This window comes from Pseudoliparis swirei, chromosome 6, assembly GCF_029220125.1.
Source record: "Pseudoliparis swirei isolate HS2019 ecotype Mariana Trench chromosome 6, NWPU_hadal_v1, whole genome shotgun sequence".
Taxonomy (NCBI): domain Eukaryota; kingdom Metazoa; phylum Chordata; class Actinopteri; order Perciformes; family Liparidae; genus Pseudoliparis; species Pseudoliparis swirei.
This window is the reverse complement of record NC_079393.1, coordinates 19,956,257-19,977,811: the sequence shown is the minus strand read 5'-3', so window position 1 is coordinate 19,977,811 and position 21,555 is coordinate 19,956,257. Positions and strand designations below refer to the sequence as shown.

Below are 21,555 nucleotides of genomic sequence, written 5' to 3'. Positions count from 1 at the left end.
TGGTTGTCACGATCTTATACCATACCTGCCATAAATATCATGATAGGCTACTGATACATTACCATAAAACAGTATACCATAAATAAGACACTGGTATATTTATCTATAATAGTAATAAATAAAATATCTGTATGGTTCACTTTTTACCAACTTTTTCAACACTTAACAAATGGCAGTAATATTAGTATTCATACCTGCAAACTCATGAGGGGTGAAAAAGGTGACAACGGGGGGGGGGGTGCAGGTGATTTTTTTTGTCACCACACCACATCCACGTTTTTTGAAGCCTCAAAGCTTTTAGAACCACAACTACAGTCATTTTATTGTTCTGACCACAAATCTAAATAATGATAATAAACAGTATAAGAACAAAAGGTCCTCCGCTCTGACTCAGCCCTGTAATGATAGTAATAACAAATATACATTGTCATTATATATAATATGGTTAAAGTCATTCATGAACCAACTTCCTTTTTTTTCCTGAACAGTCCTCGTGGACTTTTCCCTGAATCTGTTCTGTCTCTACCTGTTTGTCACGATACTCATATTATAACTTCTATACATATTACATACCTGCCATAAATATCATGATACCCAATACCAGAATTCAATACAATACCATAAAAACAATATGGTACCATAAATACGAGACTGGTATATTTATCTATAATAGTAATAAATAAAACATCTGTATGGTTCACTTTTTACCAACTTTTTCAACACTTAACAAATGTCAGTAATATTAGTATTAATACAGCCAGATATGAATGAAACTACATGGTTCCATCAGAGCATTGATTATACACTATGAGGCCGTTAGTCTCTGACCAGATGATCCACAGTTCATCAGGATGAGCAGCTGGAGAGTTACACAACTTTACAGACTGAAGCATTTCACTTCTGGCATCTTTTTATTTGTTAAGCCGAAGTCTCTAAAGCTGCGCCACTTCTCTCGCTGTGAGCTGCGCAGCGCAGTGTGCGCAGACAGCTCGACACGGAGCAGCGCGTGCGCTCTGATCGCTCTTTTAATGAAGTATCGATACTAAACATATGCTAAATCACGTTGTGTTTAACGTACGGGTACTTTGTTAGTGTCGCTACACCGTGCAGCGTGACAGCAGCAGATGTCGCGGCTAACATTCAAGCTAACCTGAACCCCCAAACGCTGAAGACATCTTGACGCTGATTGGCCGAGACGCGACATGTCCCATCAAAGATGTTCTATTGCGAAGAGCACCCACTCCACATTTTCTCCGTGTCCCACTCCAATCTCATAAACGCCGGCCGGCCAATTGACCCCCCCCCCCTACCCCAAAACAAAAACTCTTCGGATCTACACGATTCACGTAAGTCACCTATTTTGGTTTCAAAACGGCGAATTTCGCCGAAAGGTGAGGGATTCTCATGCCTGATATAAACGTCATTAGGCATTCCGGCCTTGGTTACAAGCGAGGGTGATAATCTCTATTCTAGAGATACAAAAAAAAGATCTCTAGAGTAGAAAAAAGATATTCTGTTTTCAAGAATATAATAATAAATAATATAAAGCAATGACATTTCTTTTTTGCTTAGTCACATTAAATTATTAAAATTGCGGCTTTCACATTGCTCCATTTAGTTTTACGCGCATGAAGAACTGAAACATTTAAAGTTTTAGTGAAATATGCAGCGCAATATTATCTCTTTTCAAAAAGGCCGGCACATCTGCCAAGTTTGTTTTGCTCCCCCCCCCCCCACAGAGTCCCTCCAGCCCCTCTGCTGTCATGGTCACAGAGGACGCGGCGCGAGGATTTCAAGAGGCAAATTGTCCTCGACCTTTCTGGGCGGCAACGCGTCTCACACGTTTCTGTCGCTGTTGAAGGAAAAGTAGACTGGATGTGCGCGACTTGGACATGCACAGGTCCTGAAGTGTGTGTGCTTTACCTTGTGGTCATGTAGTCAGCTCTGTGGCCTGCGGGCGGAGAGAGAAGAGAGAGAGAGAGAGAGAAGAGAGGGCAAGTTAGATGTGTGGACACGCCAGGACTTGAAGCCTGACATCTGTCCACAACCGCTGGCCTCTTGAGCGAAACACACGCACGCAAAACACTTTAGCGACATTCCAATTACAATATAAACAAACATCCGCAAGGCACACAAGACACACCGATCGTTACGGAAAGACACACCGCTACGGGTTTGGAGAGGCAAAGTAAGATTACGCACATAATAGTGTGGCCAGTGTGGCCAGCTGTTCCCCTGAACAGGATATGAGCTGCCCGTGTGCGTCTGAGTCACGCTGTCGTCCAGCTCATTGACAACACTATGATGAAGGAGCGCGTGGGAGAAGCGGGAGGCCTTTCCTCTTCCTCGTTAGCACACGGCTCCATTAATTATAAAATGGAGATTTTGACGGAGACCACCGGGACCACCCTCTGGGTCGACGGCAGATTAGCTGAGGCCCCGAGGAGATCCCTCCACTGGAGAACGAGGAGGGGCCGCTGTAATGACCACCGCCCCTCTCGCGCACAGCGGTCCATCAACTCGGAAATAAATCAATCATTGAGACGGATGATACAAGTTTACAATCCCCCTCAGCTCCGGCTCGCCTGCTTTAAAACCCAGATTGCCACCGAGGCGCTTTGAGTCTCGGAGAAAAGCAGGCAACAAAATATAAGCCTGCAGAAAATATAACACGACAAAATCCGACAACAAATCATGGGTAATGTCGGCTGTCTGGTCTCCGATTAGGGCTGATATACGTCGGCTGGAAGAAGGCCACGCACAAAGTGGGGAGGAATTAGATTTGACATCGAGAGGAACAGCGGGCGCGGAGAGAGGATGAAAGCAAAGGGGTCGTGTATGTACCTTCACCGAGCGTCCTCTTCAGCAAGTCGTGTTTGGCCTGCAGTTTGGAGATGAGATTACTGCCCTCCAGAAACTCCCGGAATTTCTGTTGGGAATTGAGAGTAATTACCCGGCAGCCCAGAGTGCCAGGCAGAGCACCCGCTCTTAAGTCGGCAATCTACTATAAGAAAGCCGAGAACACGGCGAGAGTCTTTTGAAAGCTTTTATCATGTCCATCTTCAGACTGGAGCGTGAGAGCGGTCGGCCCACCCCACTGCCGGCTGATCAAACATGTCAACGGGGGCTTTTATTGCATGAGGGTCAGTCTTTTAAGTACAGACAAGGTTTTAACAAGCTTTACAAGCACAGATTTAGCTTTTTAAAGTCCAGATAAATATTCTTTAGATTGATTAAAGAATCAGAGAACTCCAACTTCCAGGTAGAGAAAGCTAATCGAGGCTTCAGAAAGAATCTTTGAGAGAGGTTGGTTTCTATCGTCACGCAGAAACAAACCGATATCTCTGAAGTCGTTTCCTTTTGCTCCCCCGTAACCACCCCTCACCACGAAGTAGAACTGCTCCGTCTCCTGCTGGTTGGCCCTCCTCTTGGCGATGCTGGGCTTGCTGAGGTACGTCTCCGACACCGCGGACTTGACCGACTCCGTCGATCGGCTGTGGTGGAAGCACTCGGACACGTCGTAGTCCTCAATGGTCACCATGTCCTGGATCGTGGTCAGGGTGGCTTCCGACGTCTTCTTGATCTGGAGGCACAAAGCGGGAGGGGTTGAAGAACGAGCCGGCGTGACACCTCGGTGTCATCTCTTCGCTACCACCGTGTTATCGCCCCAGCATACCGAGCGGCTTCATCGTCGCGCTCCATAAAAACCTCTCGTTATCCCGTGACACTCTGAAAAGGGCAGGCGTTTGACGACAAGATGCCAGTTTCTGGAAATCCACCAGCACCTGAACACAACTTTCAGGCAAAGCAATCTGTGTGCGTGCACTCAAGAGGGGCTCGAGGTGAACGCCGTCTGCTGAAGGTGGCGCATCCAGTCGAAGGCTTTTAAGATTTGTTTCCATAACCGTCTCTTCGCTGTCGACAGGAGTGCTTCTGCCGGAGCTGAGGAACGTCAGGACTTTGCAGAGCGCCACTTACAGGAAAAGATGTCCAGCCAGTGAATGTGCAGCAGGCCATGACTGCGTTCAGAAAATTAACAGGATGATAGATGGGACAGAAATGGAAAGGCAAATTAGCTCCATAAAAGACGAAACATGAATAACTTGCGGGATGCAGTGGTGGTAGGATAGAGTGTTAGGCCCACTGTTGGCTTCAGCTGAGACTTCAAGAATAAGGTTTATGTTAATTAAGTGGTAATTTATTAAGGAATAATAGCATTGGAGTGGATTTGTTTACCGATTACAAAAGAAAGTACAAAAAAAGTGATAATTTCCGAGAAAAAAAAACAACAGCTCACAGACATGCTAGCAGCTCCCTGACACTTCACTAATTACTAACATCCGCTTAACAAAAAGCTCACAGAGACACTGAAAGTGGCAACAAGCTGATGTTTACCATGTAGGATGTTTACCATGTTCACCGTCCTCATCATGAACCCTTTGGCTGATGGAAAGATTCCAGCAATACAGTAAACTAATTAAAATTGTGACCATTGAGAGATAACCTGAACATGAAAGTATGTACGCCTCATAACAATCCATCCAATTTATTTAGATATTTCAGCTTGAGCCAGATATTATTATATGGATCTTTATTCTGGCCCCTATATTCAATGATATGATCTACATTTAAATATAAGTCAAATTAAACATTGACAATGGCCAGCATGTGGTGATTACAAATGTCCTTCATGTATTATGTTTGCACGTCTGAGCTAAGACGCAGGGGAAAGACATTTGAAAATATTTACATTTAAATATAAAACGAAGGGTCAATCAAGGGTCAACATAGCGACCATTCAGCCTCATGTTTGATTGACCAACACAGTAACTTGATGAGTTTAATAAAATAATATAAATATGGAATTGCAGAACAAGGAGATTGAGGAAGAGGCCGAGAAAACGATGAAATCAAATTAAAAGAGACAAACAGACGAGCAGTAAGAGTCCATCAAGCATGTGAGCACGAATCACTGATGTGGAAAAGCTGCAGAAGGAAAGAGGCCATGCTGACGTAGAAACACCAACAACCACCTGGAAAAGAGTTCAGCCTTTCTCATATCAACAGAGACCCTTTGGGTGGACAGAGGTGCTGCGACCCCACCAGCTCAACAGGGAGGCGCTCCTAATTATTCTTAATGGTCAGGAGGACCCCCACTCAGGAGGTGGTGACCCCATCTCTGAGTTATGATTAAGTAAGTATGACCTCAGTGCTAATGAAAGAACATGGTGGATTCCTTGTGTGACCATCATACACGCCGAGACGAAGGTGTTTCTTAAACTGTTTGACCTGTGACTCATTTGGGTTGCATAAGAAAAACCACCTTAAAGGCAAGGTGCACTCAATCTCTTTCATGTGTTCCACTGATGGATTACAGCGCTGACACACATGCTCTGGTGCACAATGTGGATGTGGCAAAGGTGAAGCAAAAACACACCGCGGGTTTGAACATGCCTAATGACGGCGCCGAAAAGGAAGTTGGGGATTCTGCCATTGTAAAACTTTTCAAAAGCATCATCCTGTCTCGTGACAACAGGGTGTGGGGGGGGGGGGGGGGGGGATAACACGCTGTATTGAAAATGCAGCGAACACGGAGAAACTACACTTGCACCATCCCTTCACATGCATGTGCTCTGGCTTTCGCCACGGCTGGTGCCAACAAAATATAACCGACTACGACATTCAGTCGTTAGTTTCAGCCTCCGAGTGGGCTGGGTCTCTCTCTCCCTCTCTCTCTCCCCGCTTGGCCCCGTGGAGGCTAGAGGCCCAGCTGTCACCATGAAGACAGGAGCCATGCATGCGAGAGAATCGCTCCCAGTGAAAAAGCGGTCGAGTTTATCCATTATTCAGCAGACGAATAGTTACTCGTGTTCACCGCTGGGCTCGATGCCCGTGAGTCCTTGTCCTGGGATCGAATTAGGTTGGTTCATCCTCAATAAAGAACCATGACTCGTATATTTCCTCTGTTGCTCCACAGACGGCGCACCAGGAGCTGAGCATCAGTCAGACTTATGAGCAGCTCTCGATGGCTGCAATGAAAACAACTTCTGTGCCGTCGCAATCCAACATCGTTACATTCACCGCACTTTAAACTCGATGCTATTCTGGGCGGCATCACCAACAGTCACTGCAACAGTCCCCGTGCCAGCTCAAAGGGCAGGCGGCAGAGCATAGCTTTCAACATACTATGACGCAAGTGTGTTATCTGTAGAACACACACGCATAGTAAAATGAGCATGCGTGCGCTGTGGTTCAAATGCAAATGATTCATAAACGAGATGAACCACGCTGGCGAGATGAAATCGACGGCGTCCTCGGAGACTTCTTTTTAAATGAAAAAAAACTTCAATTGTAGTTTCTGCATGAGGCACCCAGCAGAGCTGTATTTAGCCCAACCCATGAGCAAGAGTGGGATCCAGTGTCCCCCCCCACCCCCCCCCACCCACCACTGATGCAGAGTAAATTATTCAGCAATGTTTTCTTTCACAGAGGTTTGAGGAAACAGCTGCACTTCTATTAAGCGCTGCCCTGCAGCCTTTCCTGGCCGGATAAAGACAGACTCTCTTTCCTCTCTTGTACATTTGACAGTCGTGCTTGTGGGTCGTCACACGGCGCTTCGAAAAGTTCATTTTTCAAGGCTGTATCTGGCACGCTGTGCCGGGGAAGAGAGGCCATCTGGTGATCCTAACGCGAGGCAGCAGCGCCCTCCAATTCTGACCCACCAGGACATCCGCTTCAGTGAGGCAGGTGGACAAGGACATGAGGCGACCAGGGCTTGCCATCATACCCTCTCACACAGACACACACACAGATGCGCATAACAACGGGAGCTCGAGTGATCAGCACAAGGCCCAAAAACACAGGGATCCTATCCACCATCATTCATTCCATTGGATTTTCCGTCAAATTCAAAGTGTCAACTATATGATCAAAAGAAAGCTGAAGTAACCGTTGGTGTAGAGACGGCTGAGTGACGCGCACCTGTGTCTCTGGGAGACTTTTATTCCGCTACAAAGACAGAGTGCACTCATGTGGAGGAAGACATGGAAACAGAGGATGAAGGGAGACAGCAGGGAGAGCTCAGAGAGGGGTGGAGGGTTAGAGGAGATACTCAAGTCAACGTAATGAACATGATTGCACTCTGTGAAACTGTGGCAGTCAAGCTGGGCGATTATTCAATTTGATAATGATGAAATCATATATCGTGACACACAATTACGTTGTATAAATTGATAATAAACAAGGACATTTCTCAGAAAATCTCATTCTTAATAAAATGAGAAAACACTCAGTGCTTTTCTACAAAACCTTGCGGCCATTCCATACGGACTATTTAATTGTTGAATTATCAGATAACATGCCGTATTGTGAAATATATCGTTGTCAAGATATGAAATCACCTTTTAAAAGGTCCTTGTCCATATCACCCGGCCCGATGGCGGTCACGCTATTTCTATCCTTAACGGCTTTAATTTTGTGTTTAAAAAAAACAATAGTCGAGCATGCTGCATAGAGATTAAAACAATAGATCCAGAGATGCAGAGTCGCAGCTCGGTAGAACAGCGCAGGGCAGATCTGTGGAAATAAAAGCGAGAGTGAATTCTACCGATGGGAACAGAAATGGAGGCTTTACAAAGAGGGTTTGATGGCATGAGAGAGAGGAAAATACAGAGTGTGTGTGTGTGTGTATATTCAACAAAAACTTTGATTCTTCCGAGATCATCAGCAACTATTCCTCCGTCTCACCTTAGGTGACTTCTGGCTGAACTTAACTTTCTTTTTAGCCGCTTTAAAAAATCTGCAGCTGTCAGAATATTGCAACTATCAAATAGCAGAAAGACAAAACTCCGGCATCTCCGGCAGACTTCCATTCCGGAAGATTGAGAACAGTTCAATCGGAACCGTCTGTTTGTCACGGCCGCTGACCTGCCGACCAGCTGACCAGCCGACCAGTCTCCCATACACAATCTTTTGGGCCGGTCAAATGACTTTACGTCGCACATGTAGCGAACAGCACATCCACACACACAGCCACATGACAGACATGAGGTTTCAAATATCGTTCTTAGAATGAAAGAAAAATCGGAATTGATGGGTCAGATTTTTACAAATGTGGCATTCGGAATTTGCCAATTTACCTAATCATTTCTCATAAAACCCGTCATATATAGTTTAATGTATTTGCGCTGCTTCACCTCTTCGTTCTCTATGTTCAGGGTAGCCAGGCGAGACTGAAGCTGCTGGAACCTCAGGATGAGCTCTCCGTTCACCGGTGGCTGCACTGAGAGCTGACACACCTGGATGAAAAAAAAAAAAAAAGAAATGCATCGTCAATGATCAGGAACATGAGGCTATGTGACCTCTGGTTTCAACGAGTCACAGGAGTCCATTCTTCAGTTGCAGAGCAAACACACGGTGACGTTCGCCAGCTGAATGCTGACAAACACAACAGCCAGTTAACAGACATGATATCAGTTGGTGCTCGCCAACGAGCAGGCTAAAAATATCTGGAAATTTTATTTTTTTATAAACATAATTAGCAGATTTTTTTTTTAATTTCTTTTTTGTTTTTTTTTTTGTTGTATTTTGTTGTTTACAAACCTGTTCACCACTCACCCATTGTTGACGTTATTGAATGCCTGGAATGATCAGAGAGATTAACAGAAGAAGAAGAAAGAAGAAGAAAAAAAGAAGAAGAACTGAAGAAGAAAGTGTGAGAGGGGTGTGTGTGAAAAAGGGCGAGGGCGCAACGGGTGAAAATCGCGAGGTGGGCCGCAGAGGAGAGTGGAGGATCCTGAGAGTGAGAGGTCAGAGGGATCCTCGACACGAGGGCTGTCTCAGCGTCCCCATCTTCTGTTCGTCCAGCGGCCAGCTGACTCTCACCACAAACGACGATATCTATTAGCGAAGCGTTTCGATTCAATGAATCTGGAGGCATTTTGAAGGAAAACAATAAAAAACAAGTGACAACATCCGACAAAAACAACATAAGCAAATCAAAATAAGATGTCGACAAATCAAAAAATCAAAATAACAAACAAAACAATGCTGAATATATAAAAAGTTATCAAAAGTATGATTCTGAATATTTTTGTAAAATAGTCGAGATTTAGCTGAATTATGCTAAATTTAAAATGTTTACTGTACCAAGGAAGAGTTTATAAAATTAGTCAGTCTTTTGTGCGTTAAGAAAGTCCAGTAAATGAAGATCCCAGATTAGAGTTCCAGAAGATGCATATAATCAAACCAATCATATCTGAAAACAATAGCAATCAAAATTTTTCAAAGTTCAATTTAAAATTTTTCAAAAAAAAGGTAAATTCAAATGTTTAAAAGTTGTTTGTTTAATGTATTTTTTTCTGTATAATAGTATTACATTTCCACAAGAATGTTTCAATCAACACCGTGATCGTGAATTTCATAGCATGATGTGATCGATAGATTATCGGTGATCGCAGATACTGATTTCAGTGATCGGATTGATCGTGCATCAAAACCATCATCTGCATCTCACAAAAGCAACAAATGTTTTACACATGCATGCATGTTTTATGCATATTCTGCTCAAATTACACACTCATCAAATATGAAACTTCTCCTGCCTCTGACTTGTTCTTGGTAGAAGAATTGTTTGGCAAACAGGTAATGTCATATATCATTGATTTAATATTTATCAATAAAACAAAAAAAAAAATGTAAACAAGTAGTAAGATTGTCAAGTTTGATTTTGTGTTTTTCATTTTTCAGGTGTTTTCTTTTCCATGCCGCTGCCCTATGATAAATCCAGCGCCGCGACCAAAAAAAAGGCAAAAAAAAAAAAAACAAACAAAAAAAAAAAAAAAAAGTTCATTCAACATCATGTCACAATATGTCATGTCAAGTTTTCAGAGGTGGTGTGTCATGTGTGTGTGTCACCTGGGTGAGAGGCAGAGCTGCCAGTTGCTGATCATAGCTCGACTGCATGAATAGATGAATAGGTGTGAAAAATTTTTTTTTTTTTTTACACCCACCACCCATTTTGACCCAGGAAAAAAAAGTTAAATTTTTTTTTGCTTGCTCTAATATTTTAAGTTAGGAGCGACTGTGCTCCTAGTTAAAAAAGTTAGTCTGGAGCCCTGAACGAGTAAAACTCTGAACACATGTTGAGCTCCATGACTGCAGGGGGAGAATTAACAGATTATTTGTCAGATTCTGTGCCCCATACAACCGGATCCGGCAGTACAGACGCAGTAAAATGCTGCACTTTAAGCCACTGTCAACTCCAAATCCACTCCCACGTTATTCAGTAAGTCTGCAGTGCAGCACACACGGTGGATGACTTGGAAACAAAGCATTTTAAATCTCATACGAGTGTGGTATATTTTTTCTTGAGTTCAGTTCCTCATCCCAGCTCCATGTGGTCCGAACTACGTACCTCGTCACCCATATGAGACTGGAACTCAAATTTTGGCGGTGGGCAGAAGGCCGTCGGGAACATCTCCATGAACCTCTGCCGGTCACTCCGTGGGTCCAGACTGTCCACAGCGTTCTCTATGATGTCCAGACCCTCGTGACGCGACGTCTCAAGGTTGTATTCGGCCGACAGGTAGGTGCGCAGGGCCCGGTTCAGACTGGCGTGGTAACCCAAATCACAGCACTGGAAGAGGGGAAAGAAGAGCGTCAACGTGAGACTGCAAGCCAAACAAGCCAATAATTCCATATGGTCGGAACAAACAAACAGGAATATTTCCATGAATTTCATTCTTAAATTATACGAGCCATTCATCGTAACCGGTCCTGCGATGTCCGAGTCAGCAGTGTTGCCTCTATGTTACGCAATGTTCATGAATGTTACCTCCAGGAACTCATGCTGAGTTTTAATAACAAGGAGCTTAGCCAAGGTCTAACCTGGACACACACACACGCAGCTTGTACACTTTGTTTTTGACTATAAAAAGTCCCTTCATCAATAAACAAGTGTGTGAGCTTGAACAATACAGCTTACTCACACACACACACACACACCCTGGTGCAACGAAGGCTGCGAGCAAAGCAGGGGAGGGGTAATGTCATCCCACAGCATGCCTCTGAATAGAGGCGGCCTTTCTCTTCTCCCTCAGCCCCGTCTGGAATATAAAACTCCGCCGTCTCCCAATCAGAATTAGAAACGCTGCAGCAGATGACACAGCAAGTTCATTTCTCTCATAAGGTGAGCTCGATTATGAATAAGTCATGTTTGTTGTTCCGGAAGCAAAAACAGGTCAAAACTGCTGGGGAGGCCGAGTAGAGACGTGATTGACAACAACAACAACAACAACCACCACTCGGTTTGATAGTCAGAGTCCACTCATAAAGCCTGAGAGATGCGGAATAATGTCAACGCAGTGACAAAGTGTCAGCAGAACACAGTCAAACTGAATATAATACGTAAAAAAAAAAAAATAATGACGAAGAGAAGTAGGAAAATGTTAATAAACTGCTTTAATTTAGCCCTGCACTGCAATTCCCATCCCACCGGTGTCCTGAGATCTCTTTTAAAATCAGGCCCAGTCATCAGTCTCTCCTCCTCTGAGGAGTTTAAATCCATTCTAAAAAATAATGTGTCTTCTGCATGAGAAGCTCAGAGAAACACAAGACAATCTACCTCGGGTGGACCAACAGGGCCGTGGCGAGTGCTTTCTATACTCACGTCAATGAGGTCCGACAAGTCGTGGATGTAGTATTTGAAAACGGAGGAGTTCGACGCTTCCAGCGTCAGGAGGTACTCGTTCCGCGCTTTGATCGACTTCAGCTTGTTCTCGGAGTACTTGGCTTGGCGCTGATGAGAGAATGAGGGACGGAGAGGAAAAGACACGGCGAAGATGAATTCAACGAGTCGATAATTGCCTTCTTGACAAGAGATTGTGCGTTTATGTCTCTGCGCGCATCTCGAAGCTGACGATGGATTACAGGAAGAACAAGATTGAATGAACAATGAGTTGCATTATGTTTAAGTCACGCCTACAATCAAACTAAGAGCAGCCTGTGTCCTTCACTTCAACTGGGATACCTCAGTCGGAGCCATCCGCCTCTATGCTACGCGTCCTCACAACGAGACAAACACAAGGCTGTTAGCTGGTCACCATCCACCGACCAATGGGCTCCGGTTCTGACACACTTCCAAACCGCTCATATTTGAACACTTCCCAAATGCATTCCAGGAAGAGTCGTGTTCAAAAAGCCATTGAATCGTTTGTCAGAGGTTTCACAGAACGCAGGCCTGTTCGGAGCATACAGAGCCGGCTCTTTGCTCTTTGGCCGGGACAAAGCTTTCAGTGTGTTTCCCTTCACTCGGGTCAGCAGGACTCCTGTGTGCAGGCCGTGCTGTCGAGTTTTCTAAATCGGATATTTTGCTGCGTTTAAGACTGCTATATGAAAAAGTAAATGGTGTGTTTACCACCTGAATTTCAATGCAACGGTCCAAACTGGACGAAACATGTTCAGGTTGGGTGAACCTCTGGCATTCTACCTTCTCTTTCATCTTCTCGATCTTCTTCACAGAGCTGCGTCTCTGGTATTTGTCTTCCAGTCGGATGCTGAAGACCTGCTCCCCCCGGCCGATCTGCTTCTCCTCTTGCTTCTCCGCCTCCTTCAGCTTGCCCTCGGCGCTGATGCTCTCCGAGTGGTACATGTGGTAGGTCTTCATCACCTGGAGACAAACAAACGTGTCAATAAGCTGCAAAGAAAATGTGGTTTTTTTGAAAGGCTTGTTTGGAATAATTTCTTTTTCGAGATTTGGCAACAGGCAACGTCCTGAAAACCGGCAGTTAGTGCGAGTTTCAGGTCAGTTCCTGTGAGGTCAAAAAGGTCAGAGTAACCCATCTTTATAGTCAAGACCAATCTTTTACAACCCACAACTAAGGCTTCCATCCGTTGACCCGCTCATTCATCACCACTCAGCTCAGCTCATCCCGCAGCAGGTGGTTCGCCTCTCCCTGAACCACAAACCAGATTCTCTGCAGCTTCTTCTTTATTTGATGCTCATACAACCACAAGCCCGGAAAATCACTGCAGCTAACTCCAACTTCATTGATCTGTGTTTGGGAGAGAAGAGGATTTGGGTTCGTCCTCCGGGTCATTAAGACAGTGGTTGAGTGACGACTCTAAACAAGTCAACGGGGTTATGGGCACTTTAAATAAAAATGGCTTCACATTAAAAAGGTTCTGTCCCACGTTGCACCTCGCTGGCTCCATTGGTATTAATGTCTGGTTCATATGGAGCAGAATATGTTTCTATACATCTTAAATTTTTATATATTGTATGTCACTGTTTTATGTTTTATGTTGTATTGTATAAACTTTGTGTGACGTGCTGCTGCTGCTGTCTTGGCCAGGACACTCTTGTAAAGGAGATTTTAAATCTCAATGAGGCATTTCCTGGTTAAATAAATAAAATTAAAATAAAAAAATAAAAATAGAAACAGATGTTTCCCCAAATAAGTTAAACCCTTCCCCCCCTGTGTCATCACACAGTAGCCATTTCATACAAGGGAAATGCTTTACCTAATGGCTGATGAGATCTATTTCTTCCAGTTTGAGTCATCGCCTTCGGAGACCGCGTCGCGATACATACTCCATGGACCCAGTAGACTGTGACTCTATACTTAAGTGACAGGTAGCCCACAAAACACAAGCGATGAGTTCCTTAAGAGAGCCAAGTGACTACAAACGTCTTATTAATAACGCTGGCTCGCGTCCTCAGAAGGGAGAACCGATGCATGAGGACACTGCAGATGACTCCCTGGCTGGGGGAGAAATATTGAAGACCGGGATGCCAACAACAGAACCTTAACGCATGCATTAAAATACACAACATTTATAGATTTTATATACCATAACCCTATGGACTGCGGTACGCCTGCCACCCAGACACTGCAGATTATTTTCCAAAACAGAATTCTGGTGACGGGCATGCAAGAATAAAACTTACACTGCAACAATCAAATGTTAAACGTTTTGGAGCTCACACGCCAACTTCTAACATTCTTCTGTAAAGATACACGAGCTAGGGAAGCTGGCAAATATGCAATGAACTGAGAAACTTCAAAAAGGCAGAAAATGCATTGAAACTCGCAGGAAAAGGCGGCAATTTAGAGAACCCGTGGGTTTAACCTGGAATGAATCAACTCCGACAAATTACAGCTCCAAAACCGATAAATTACGTCACTTGTCTGCACAAGACCTCAACCTCCGCACAAACAGAGACTCACCCATCTCGAAATCTAAACAGCGTTCGCCCAAACAAAGCTATTTCTGTACGAGTGGAACAACGAAGCAACGCCTGATTTGTCTGGAGCCCTTTTGCCAGTGGGTTTGGCCCAACTGGAACCAGTTTAGAGATGGGCGACTGACCTTGGGGCCTGAACTCCTCACTTACTGGTCTGGAGTCGGCCGCTGCGATGTTTACTCTGGCGTTTCTTTCAGAGGGGCATATTTAGAGACGGAGCAGACCTGTTATTTCATTGGTGGAGTTCGACCTCGGGACTGTGGCTGTCTGATGCAATAGCTGCTCAGTGTGTGTGTGTGTGTGTGTGTGTGTGTGTGTGTCATCAGTCATGCGTCTTCCCATTGGGGCTACACCAGGTCAAATATGGAGCATGGAGTGTGGCCTGTGGCGAGAGTGGCACACATTGAGCTTGGAGTAACACTTGTTGCGTTTGGAGCGGCACGGCCGTCGACTGGAGTAACCGCTGTGATCCCGTGGCGAGTAACTGGGGATTGTAACTGGAAACCTGCGTTGCACTAAATCTCTTGGGAAGCGACAACAACAACAACAGCCTCGACTCGTATCTCCCCAGGTTAGCATGATGACCAATGAGGAGGCTCAACAGTCACATTGATTAACAAAGAGGAATGATGAGATGGAGTGATGACACACCAACTATTGACAAAGCATTGAACAGAGGGGATGAAACAAGACTGCAGCCATGCAGCTAGTTTGATGGTCTGCTGAAATGTTACGAAGCCCACCCCCCCCCCCCCCCCCAAATAATGAATCCTCTGGGGTCAAAGGTCTGCAGCCACTGCTACATTTAGCGGGTGCCCCTGTAAGCCAGAGGTCCGAGGCACATACCATGTAATCACATTTGCCTGATTCAATTCCAACTGGGGACCTTTGTTGCATGTAATCGCTTCTTCCCCAGGCTTCCCACCTGTCTCTGTAAACTTTTGAATGAAGGCAACAATTTCGGTTTTACTTGCTAAATAATTTACTTAAGTTGCCATTTGTTTGAATCTGTTCTGAAGCTGATGAAAGCCATTAAAACAGAACATGAACGTAATGAGTCGAGCGAAGATAACGCTTATAGTTCAGTTTGAATGTTCCAGTTCATTTGGGGAAAAAGAGATTGGGTTTCATTTTTTGAAAAGAGATTAGAGACAGACTTTCCCTACAGTTGGAGCAATCGCTTTGTTAGCTGTCGATTCAAAGTTTAATCTTTGCACCTTCAGACGACTTTCTCCAGAGTTTAAGAATCCAAGCTCTGGTAGATTGTAGAGTAGTTGGAAGTGAGGCGGCTCACTGTAAACCCGCCTCAACCACAGCAAGGACCAGTGTGAGGGTAAGTTGCATTGGTTAAATAAAGGGCAGGCATTACTACTTACTGTGTATAGCTCATTCAGGACCTTCATCAAGTCTTCCTGGAGCTGAAAGGCTATTTCCTTGCTCTGAAAAAAAAGAAACAAAAAGTGAGACATTTAAATAACTCAGTAAAAGTAAACGATTAAATACCAGAGTTCTTACACATTTTGACCAATGGATTTCCAAGACTTTAAACCAAATTTCCATGACCAAACTGAAATCTCGGTATAAATATGAACATTTTTGAAAGTTGTGCGTATTGAGAGCGTACGCCGCCAATGTATTAAATATTTCAAACTCGGCATGAATGAACATGTGATTATAACAAGTTTCCATGACTTTTCCCAAACTTTTATGATTTAGGTTTTTCCCATGACTTTTCCAGGCCTGGAAATAACCATTTTAAAATTCCATGACTTTTCGAGGTTTTCCATGACCGTACGAACCCTGAAATACACAAAAATAGTTTCTAGCCCATTTAAAGCAACACAGTGGCTCCATTTTGTCAGTACTGGCAGCAGTGAACTCATGAGTCTCGACTACTTTCATTGAACGGAAACTTGACAAGTCTGTTAAAAGCAAGCCGTTAAAGAACATTAACTTTTATACGTGGACATGGTGGACAATGACCCGGGGTTTGAATATTACAAATACGAAACAGAAGAGTGAATTTATGTGTGAAATGCACGGTTGCCGAGTGAAAGTGGTATGTGTGCGCGGCCTTTCCACTCGAATCATCGAACGCAGCTCGAGTTTCACCGTCCACATGCTCAACTCATCTGGTTTCTACGCCTCAACGTGAAAGAGTTCTCCCAAATATGTTAACTCGATCAGCCATGCCACAAGGCTGACTCGGTAATACCATTACACACACACACACCCACCTTAATGCACCTCCCGGTTGTGGGATACAGTTCAACAGTGATGCTGTGATGGATTTAGCGGGGCTCGCTCTATTCATTTTGCTGTGGAGCTCTCGCATTTCCCTCACACTGACTCACGTGTTTATACGATTATGAGTCATGACAATGAAGTTTTGATCTCTTACTCCAGTTGATACCACGCTCTGCTACCTGGATGCTGTTACGGCCTCTTCCAGGTCTTTCTCTAACCCAATTATCCTCAGACAAATCTCATTCTGGGAGCCGCTACCGAGCAAAGGCTGTTAAAGGGTCCTGAGAAGCTATCGAACCACCCGGTGTGGTGATGTTCCTCTGATCAAGTGGTGATGTACCTCGGATAAAGTAAGGGGTCGATTACATTTCAAAAAGGACAATGATGCTCAAAAGTAAACTAAAGTAAACAAATGAGATCAATCATTCTTAAAAAAAGTTCCCAGATTTTGACCAATAGTGTTGTTGTAATAATTTAATTAATGGATAAAATATGTTGACGGATGCAAAGAGTGCACAATGGTTGAGAGTTAGGGAAAATAGGGTAAAACCTTTCATTAAAAATATGGGGCGGCTGTAGCTCAGTGGGGTAAGAGGGCCGTCCTGCAACCGCATGGTTGTGGGTTCGATCCCCGCTCTCCCCATTAGTTGCAAGTCGAAGTGTCCTTGAGCAAGGCACTGAACCCCCAGTTGCTTCCCGGGCACCTCACTGCAGCCCACTGCTCCTTAATAACTAAGGATGGGTTAAATGCAGAGAACTAATTTCCCCTTGGGGATTAATAAAAGTGTATATTATTATTATTAAAAAAGGACATTGGTCTGGTATTCGCTGCATAGACAGAGGTCGGCTGAAGCCAACAAGCTAACTCCAGGGCCATAGAATCGTTACCTCTCCAACTCAAACACACATCAGAGGCTCTTTTGTAATGATTTGACAGGGGTCGCTCATTGTGACACACTGTGACACCAGATGTTTGGCTCTGGGACTCTGCTGACCGGTCAACACCCAACAGGACAAGACGGAAGCAATCCCGTGAAAACCCCAACTCCTCTTGTACTTCAGGTGAAGCTGCACGATGACCCAACATATGAATAGCCAGCAAAGAGGATCAGGAGCGATTTGTAGCTCTGACCTATTCAGAGAGCAAACCACCTGTCAGCCTGGATAACCAGAGCATTAAGCACCACACTTGGCAAGTCAAACTCAGGCATGTTTGAGAAAGTTAAGAAAAGGGAGCTACGGAAAGATCTTGGGATTTTGGCAATTTATATTATTGATCTGGTCGTTGAGTTCACAGTTGAGCTGTAATTCTGTCTCTCAAAACGTGAGCGCCATCACACTTGAAGTCAACTGCCTGTTAACTTTGGATACTTGCGTATCGTGAAAATCTCTCCTCTGGGAAAACCCATTAGCAACGGCCAGTTCGGAGCACAGAACCTTTGACTATCTGTCAGATCTAACACTCGTCAGCTTCTCCATTGAGAAGGCTGGGAACAGATCCAGAGCTCAATGAAAAGCCTTCTCAGGGATCACATGAGCTGTGTGTGTGTCTGTGTGTGTGTGTGTGTGTGTTAAAGAAGATGAAAGTAAAAGGGGCATTGCATTCAAGGCATGTTTAGAGTGCGCTGACCAGAAACGCTACACCTAACAAAATGCTTTTAAGAACTCTGTGAAATAGTCTCTCCTTTCAAAGTGTCACTAAATGTAATACACAGACACACCGAGTACCTCAAATTACACACTCTGCTCACTAAATGCCGTGTGGTGCAGCTCGATTCTTTGAATTTAGGGCGGGGATTTCCAATTCGGTCTAATTTATTAAAAAGATCATACCATCTGTAATCCAACCACATGAGAAGGACAAACCGCCCCCGAGAGGAGAAACCAAGTCAGCCTTTGGGGAGTGCCGGATTTCAGATTGCGACCGATATTAATCATTGTACAGAGATGGCAGTTGCAGAGCCTGCAGGGGGGGCGGGGGCGGCGCTCAGCAGAGATCTGAGAGACGTGCCTCTGTAACACAGTTAATGTTCAGTTAGCTGGTGAAATGGAAACCTTTCACTAAATTCCAGAGATCCTTTCATTTACATGTGAGCGGTACGGTTCAACATTTTGGGAAATAATAATAATTTGTTTTATTTATGAGTGAGATGAGAAGACAGCTGGACAGCTGTTGCATGTTAATCCATAGAGTCCTTAGTTTAGTATATAGACTGCAAACTGTTTTATTACCTTCGCATTGAAAATGCGGAAGGTAATGTTTTGATCGCCGTGTATTTGTATGCGTGCGTGTTATTCGCATAAGTCAAAAAGTATTAAACCGAATCGCATGACATTTGGTGGGATGATTGGTTATTATCCGGGGACCATTTGATTCGATTTTGGGATTGATTGGGTCAAAGGTCAAGGTCATGAAAAGGTTAAAATCTTATTTTTACCATATCAATTTATATCCAATTGGCATGCAACGAATGCCAAAATGTTCATAATTCAATGCCCAATCTTGTGATATGCGAAGGTATGCGCTCTACCGAGTGTCCGTTCTAGTTTACACAATGTTTCCTGTTTGTTTCACCCACACTTGAACTGGAGTCTAAAAATTTTAAAATAAACCTAAATGTGTGGTTTTGGGGTGAGTTGTCAGCCGTTTTATGCAGCGTCTCTGGTGAAGGCGCGGGTTGCCAGGTACCGTCATTGAGCGCAGGTTTTAGTTTCAACAACAAAAGGCAAGCTACCAAACCTGGCAACTAACCGGGGAATCGACTCGGTGCACACTCGTAGCTACCGGCTGTGGATCGACAAGAAATAGCTCCATCACAAGTTATTATTCGACTTGAGATATGTATTCCTTAACCCTGACCCACTCTCAGGAATTAGCCGCATAAGCAGAATATGAGTCTGCGTGCAGTATAGCAGCACCCTGAAACTGAAGCAGCACATGCTTTGCCTGAGAAAAAAAAGTTCCAAACTGCCTCAAGCTTTGGGATCTCCACCGTGTAGCTGCAGCCACAGAACGTGACTCCCATAAATAAAACAGAGCAGAGTAGAAACAACGAGCCGGCTGTATGAATAATGAAAACTGAACACATGTGATAAGATCTGTCCAAGCAGAAAGAAAGAAGGAAAGACTCTTTTCATCCTGTATTTAAAAGAAAAAGACAAATCTAAAATGGGAAGTTTCGAGGAGATTTCGTGGCTGTGCCTCGTTTGTAAAAAAGTGACCACAATGCAGTGCTGAAAAAATAATCGACACGTCAAACGGGTCAACCGGAGGATGTTGACGAAGACGCCAGGGCTACTCCGGGTACTGGGCTGCTGGTTCACCTCACAGCATGAGAGACCTAAAACATACAAGGAAGTAAAAACACAGGTCTTTGATGTGCTGGGGGGATGACAACAGTACAGCTGTCTCCTCGGAGCTGGAACACGGGGCACTTCTCTGTTGTCTGTGCCTTGTTACTGACGCTCTGCTGAGATCAAAAGACTCAGGGAAGCTTTAATTAGAGGGCAAGCGGCGTCCCAGCTCTCGTATGAACCGGGACCTCCCACCAGTCTTCCCTTGGCTGCAGAACGTCACCTGAGAAACTGCATACGGCCACTTTAAAAAAAAGGGACAACTATCACACAATGTGGCTCGACACTACATGATCCAGAGCAATGACGGCCCGGGTGGAGCACTGAGTGTGTGTGTGTGTGTGTGTGTGTGTGTCATGTGATTCAGCGTTCAAGGCAATCAATCATTCAAATCATCAACGTGTGTTGAATAAGGGGAGGCACAGAGAGTAACATCGAGAAAAAAATGTCCGAATATCTGTTTCACATCTGGCCCCATCAGTAAAACCATAAGCCTTTAAACACTATCAAAAGGAAATGACTGCAGCAGCTTCCTGTTTGTGTGCTGGGGGTTCGGGTGAGTATTTAACAACCACGCCCCCACACAATCAGATGAAACCACAGCCATCGAGAGACTTCGCTACTTTTAGAACACTTTTACCTTTTGACTATTGAGATTAGATGGTCAGGGTTCGCAGTTAGGGGAGAAAAAAAAAGGAGACAGACAGAGAGGCGGAACAGAGACGCTTAACTGACACGAAGGCGCTCGCTCCTCTGAAGAAAAGCCACTTTGTAATTTAGGCCTGTGGTCACTTCATGCGACTCCTGCAGCAGAGGAGCTCATAATCTTTGAGGGAGTTGTCGTCTTTGTGGTGGAAAAAGCAGCAGAGGCCCGATTTCAGCCATGAAGCCACAGTCTTCAGACAGGAGAGCGAAGGAGAAGTGATCTGGGACTGTGGTGAGCGAGGTTCCTCTGCGTTACTGTAACTCACAGAACTCAGCCACAGGAGACAGTTTCATCTCATCGAATGCAAAGCTGGATAATACATACCGTACGCATCATGCAACCCAATATACTTTGTTGTGAAAGGAACGGGTAAATTGAAAGCGAAAGACTGTTTATAACACGAGTGACCGGAGATACCGCCGGCCGATCGGACCGCCATGGAAATCTGGATCGAGTTAAAACTTCTGATCAAAGAAAAGTCACATCCGACTTGTTCTGCTGGAGGTCGTCAGCGCAGCACCGAGGCAGCGAAAGAGAGGCTTCATGGGGCATCACGCAACAGCACAATGAAATGATCACCGTGTTACAATCGGTGAACACGGTCTGTAAACAGTTTCAATTTTTAATCCCGCGCAAATAAAAAAGTAACCTTCTTGTACCCTGGATGTTATATCACACATTTCTCATGACTTTGTTTCCAAATTTGTTGTTGTAAGCTATTTTATTTCCAATTCAGAGATTTTTTCCAGTCTGTTCACATCTTTGCGATTCCTTGTCAGCACAAACACCTAAAAGCCATTTATTAACCTCTCCAAAGACAAAGCTCCTCTATTTTTGGATCAATCGGAAAATAATTAATCCCATCATAATTACTGCGAAATGAACCCTTATCCCACCAATGGGAGTCCCCAGAGGTGTACTTTATGCAATATCTCACACATGCATTATTCTATTTGTCAATCATTTTGTTCCTAATGACATCATATCCTTGTTTTTCTAAAGT

General features: G+C 44.4%; 1 protein-coding gene across 4 annotated transcripts in view; it reads right to left on the bottom strand.

Annotated features, from left to right (window-relative positions):
- Positions 1 to 21,555, bottom strand: part of srgap1a (SLIT-ROBO Rho GTPase activating protein 1a) — a 78,773-nt gene that overhangs the window by 18,813 nt on the left and 38,405 nt on the right. For all 4 annotated transcript variants that reach the window (XM_056416905.1, XM_056416906.1, XM_056416903.1 and 1 more), the window contains exons 4-11: positions 15,622 to 15,684; positions 12,488 to 12,667; positions 11,669 to 11,797; positions 10,415 to 10,636; positions 8,196 to 8,297; positions 3,386 to 3,583; positions 2,845 to 2,929; positions 1,924 to 1,951 (exon numbers count right to left, since the gene is read on the bottom strand). In XM_056416905.1, coding sequence (XP_056272880.1) covers positions 1,924 to 1,951; positions 2,845 to 2,929; positions 3,386 to 3,583; positions 8,196 to 8,297; positions 10,415 to 10,636; positions 11,669 to 11,797; positions 12,488 to 12,667; positions 15,622 to 15,684 — 1,007 coding nt within the window. The remainder of the gene's footprint in view (positions 1 to 1,923; positions 1,952 to 2,844; positions 2,930 to 3,385; positions 3,584 to 8,195; positions 8,298 to 10,414; positions 10,637 to 11,668; positions 11,798 to 12,487; positions 12,668 to 15,621; positions 15,685 to 21,555) is intronic.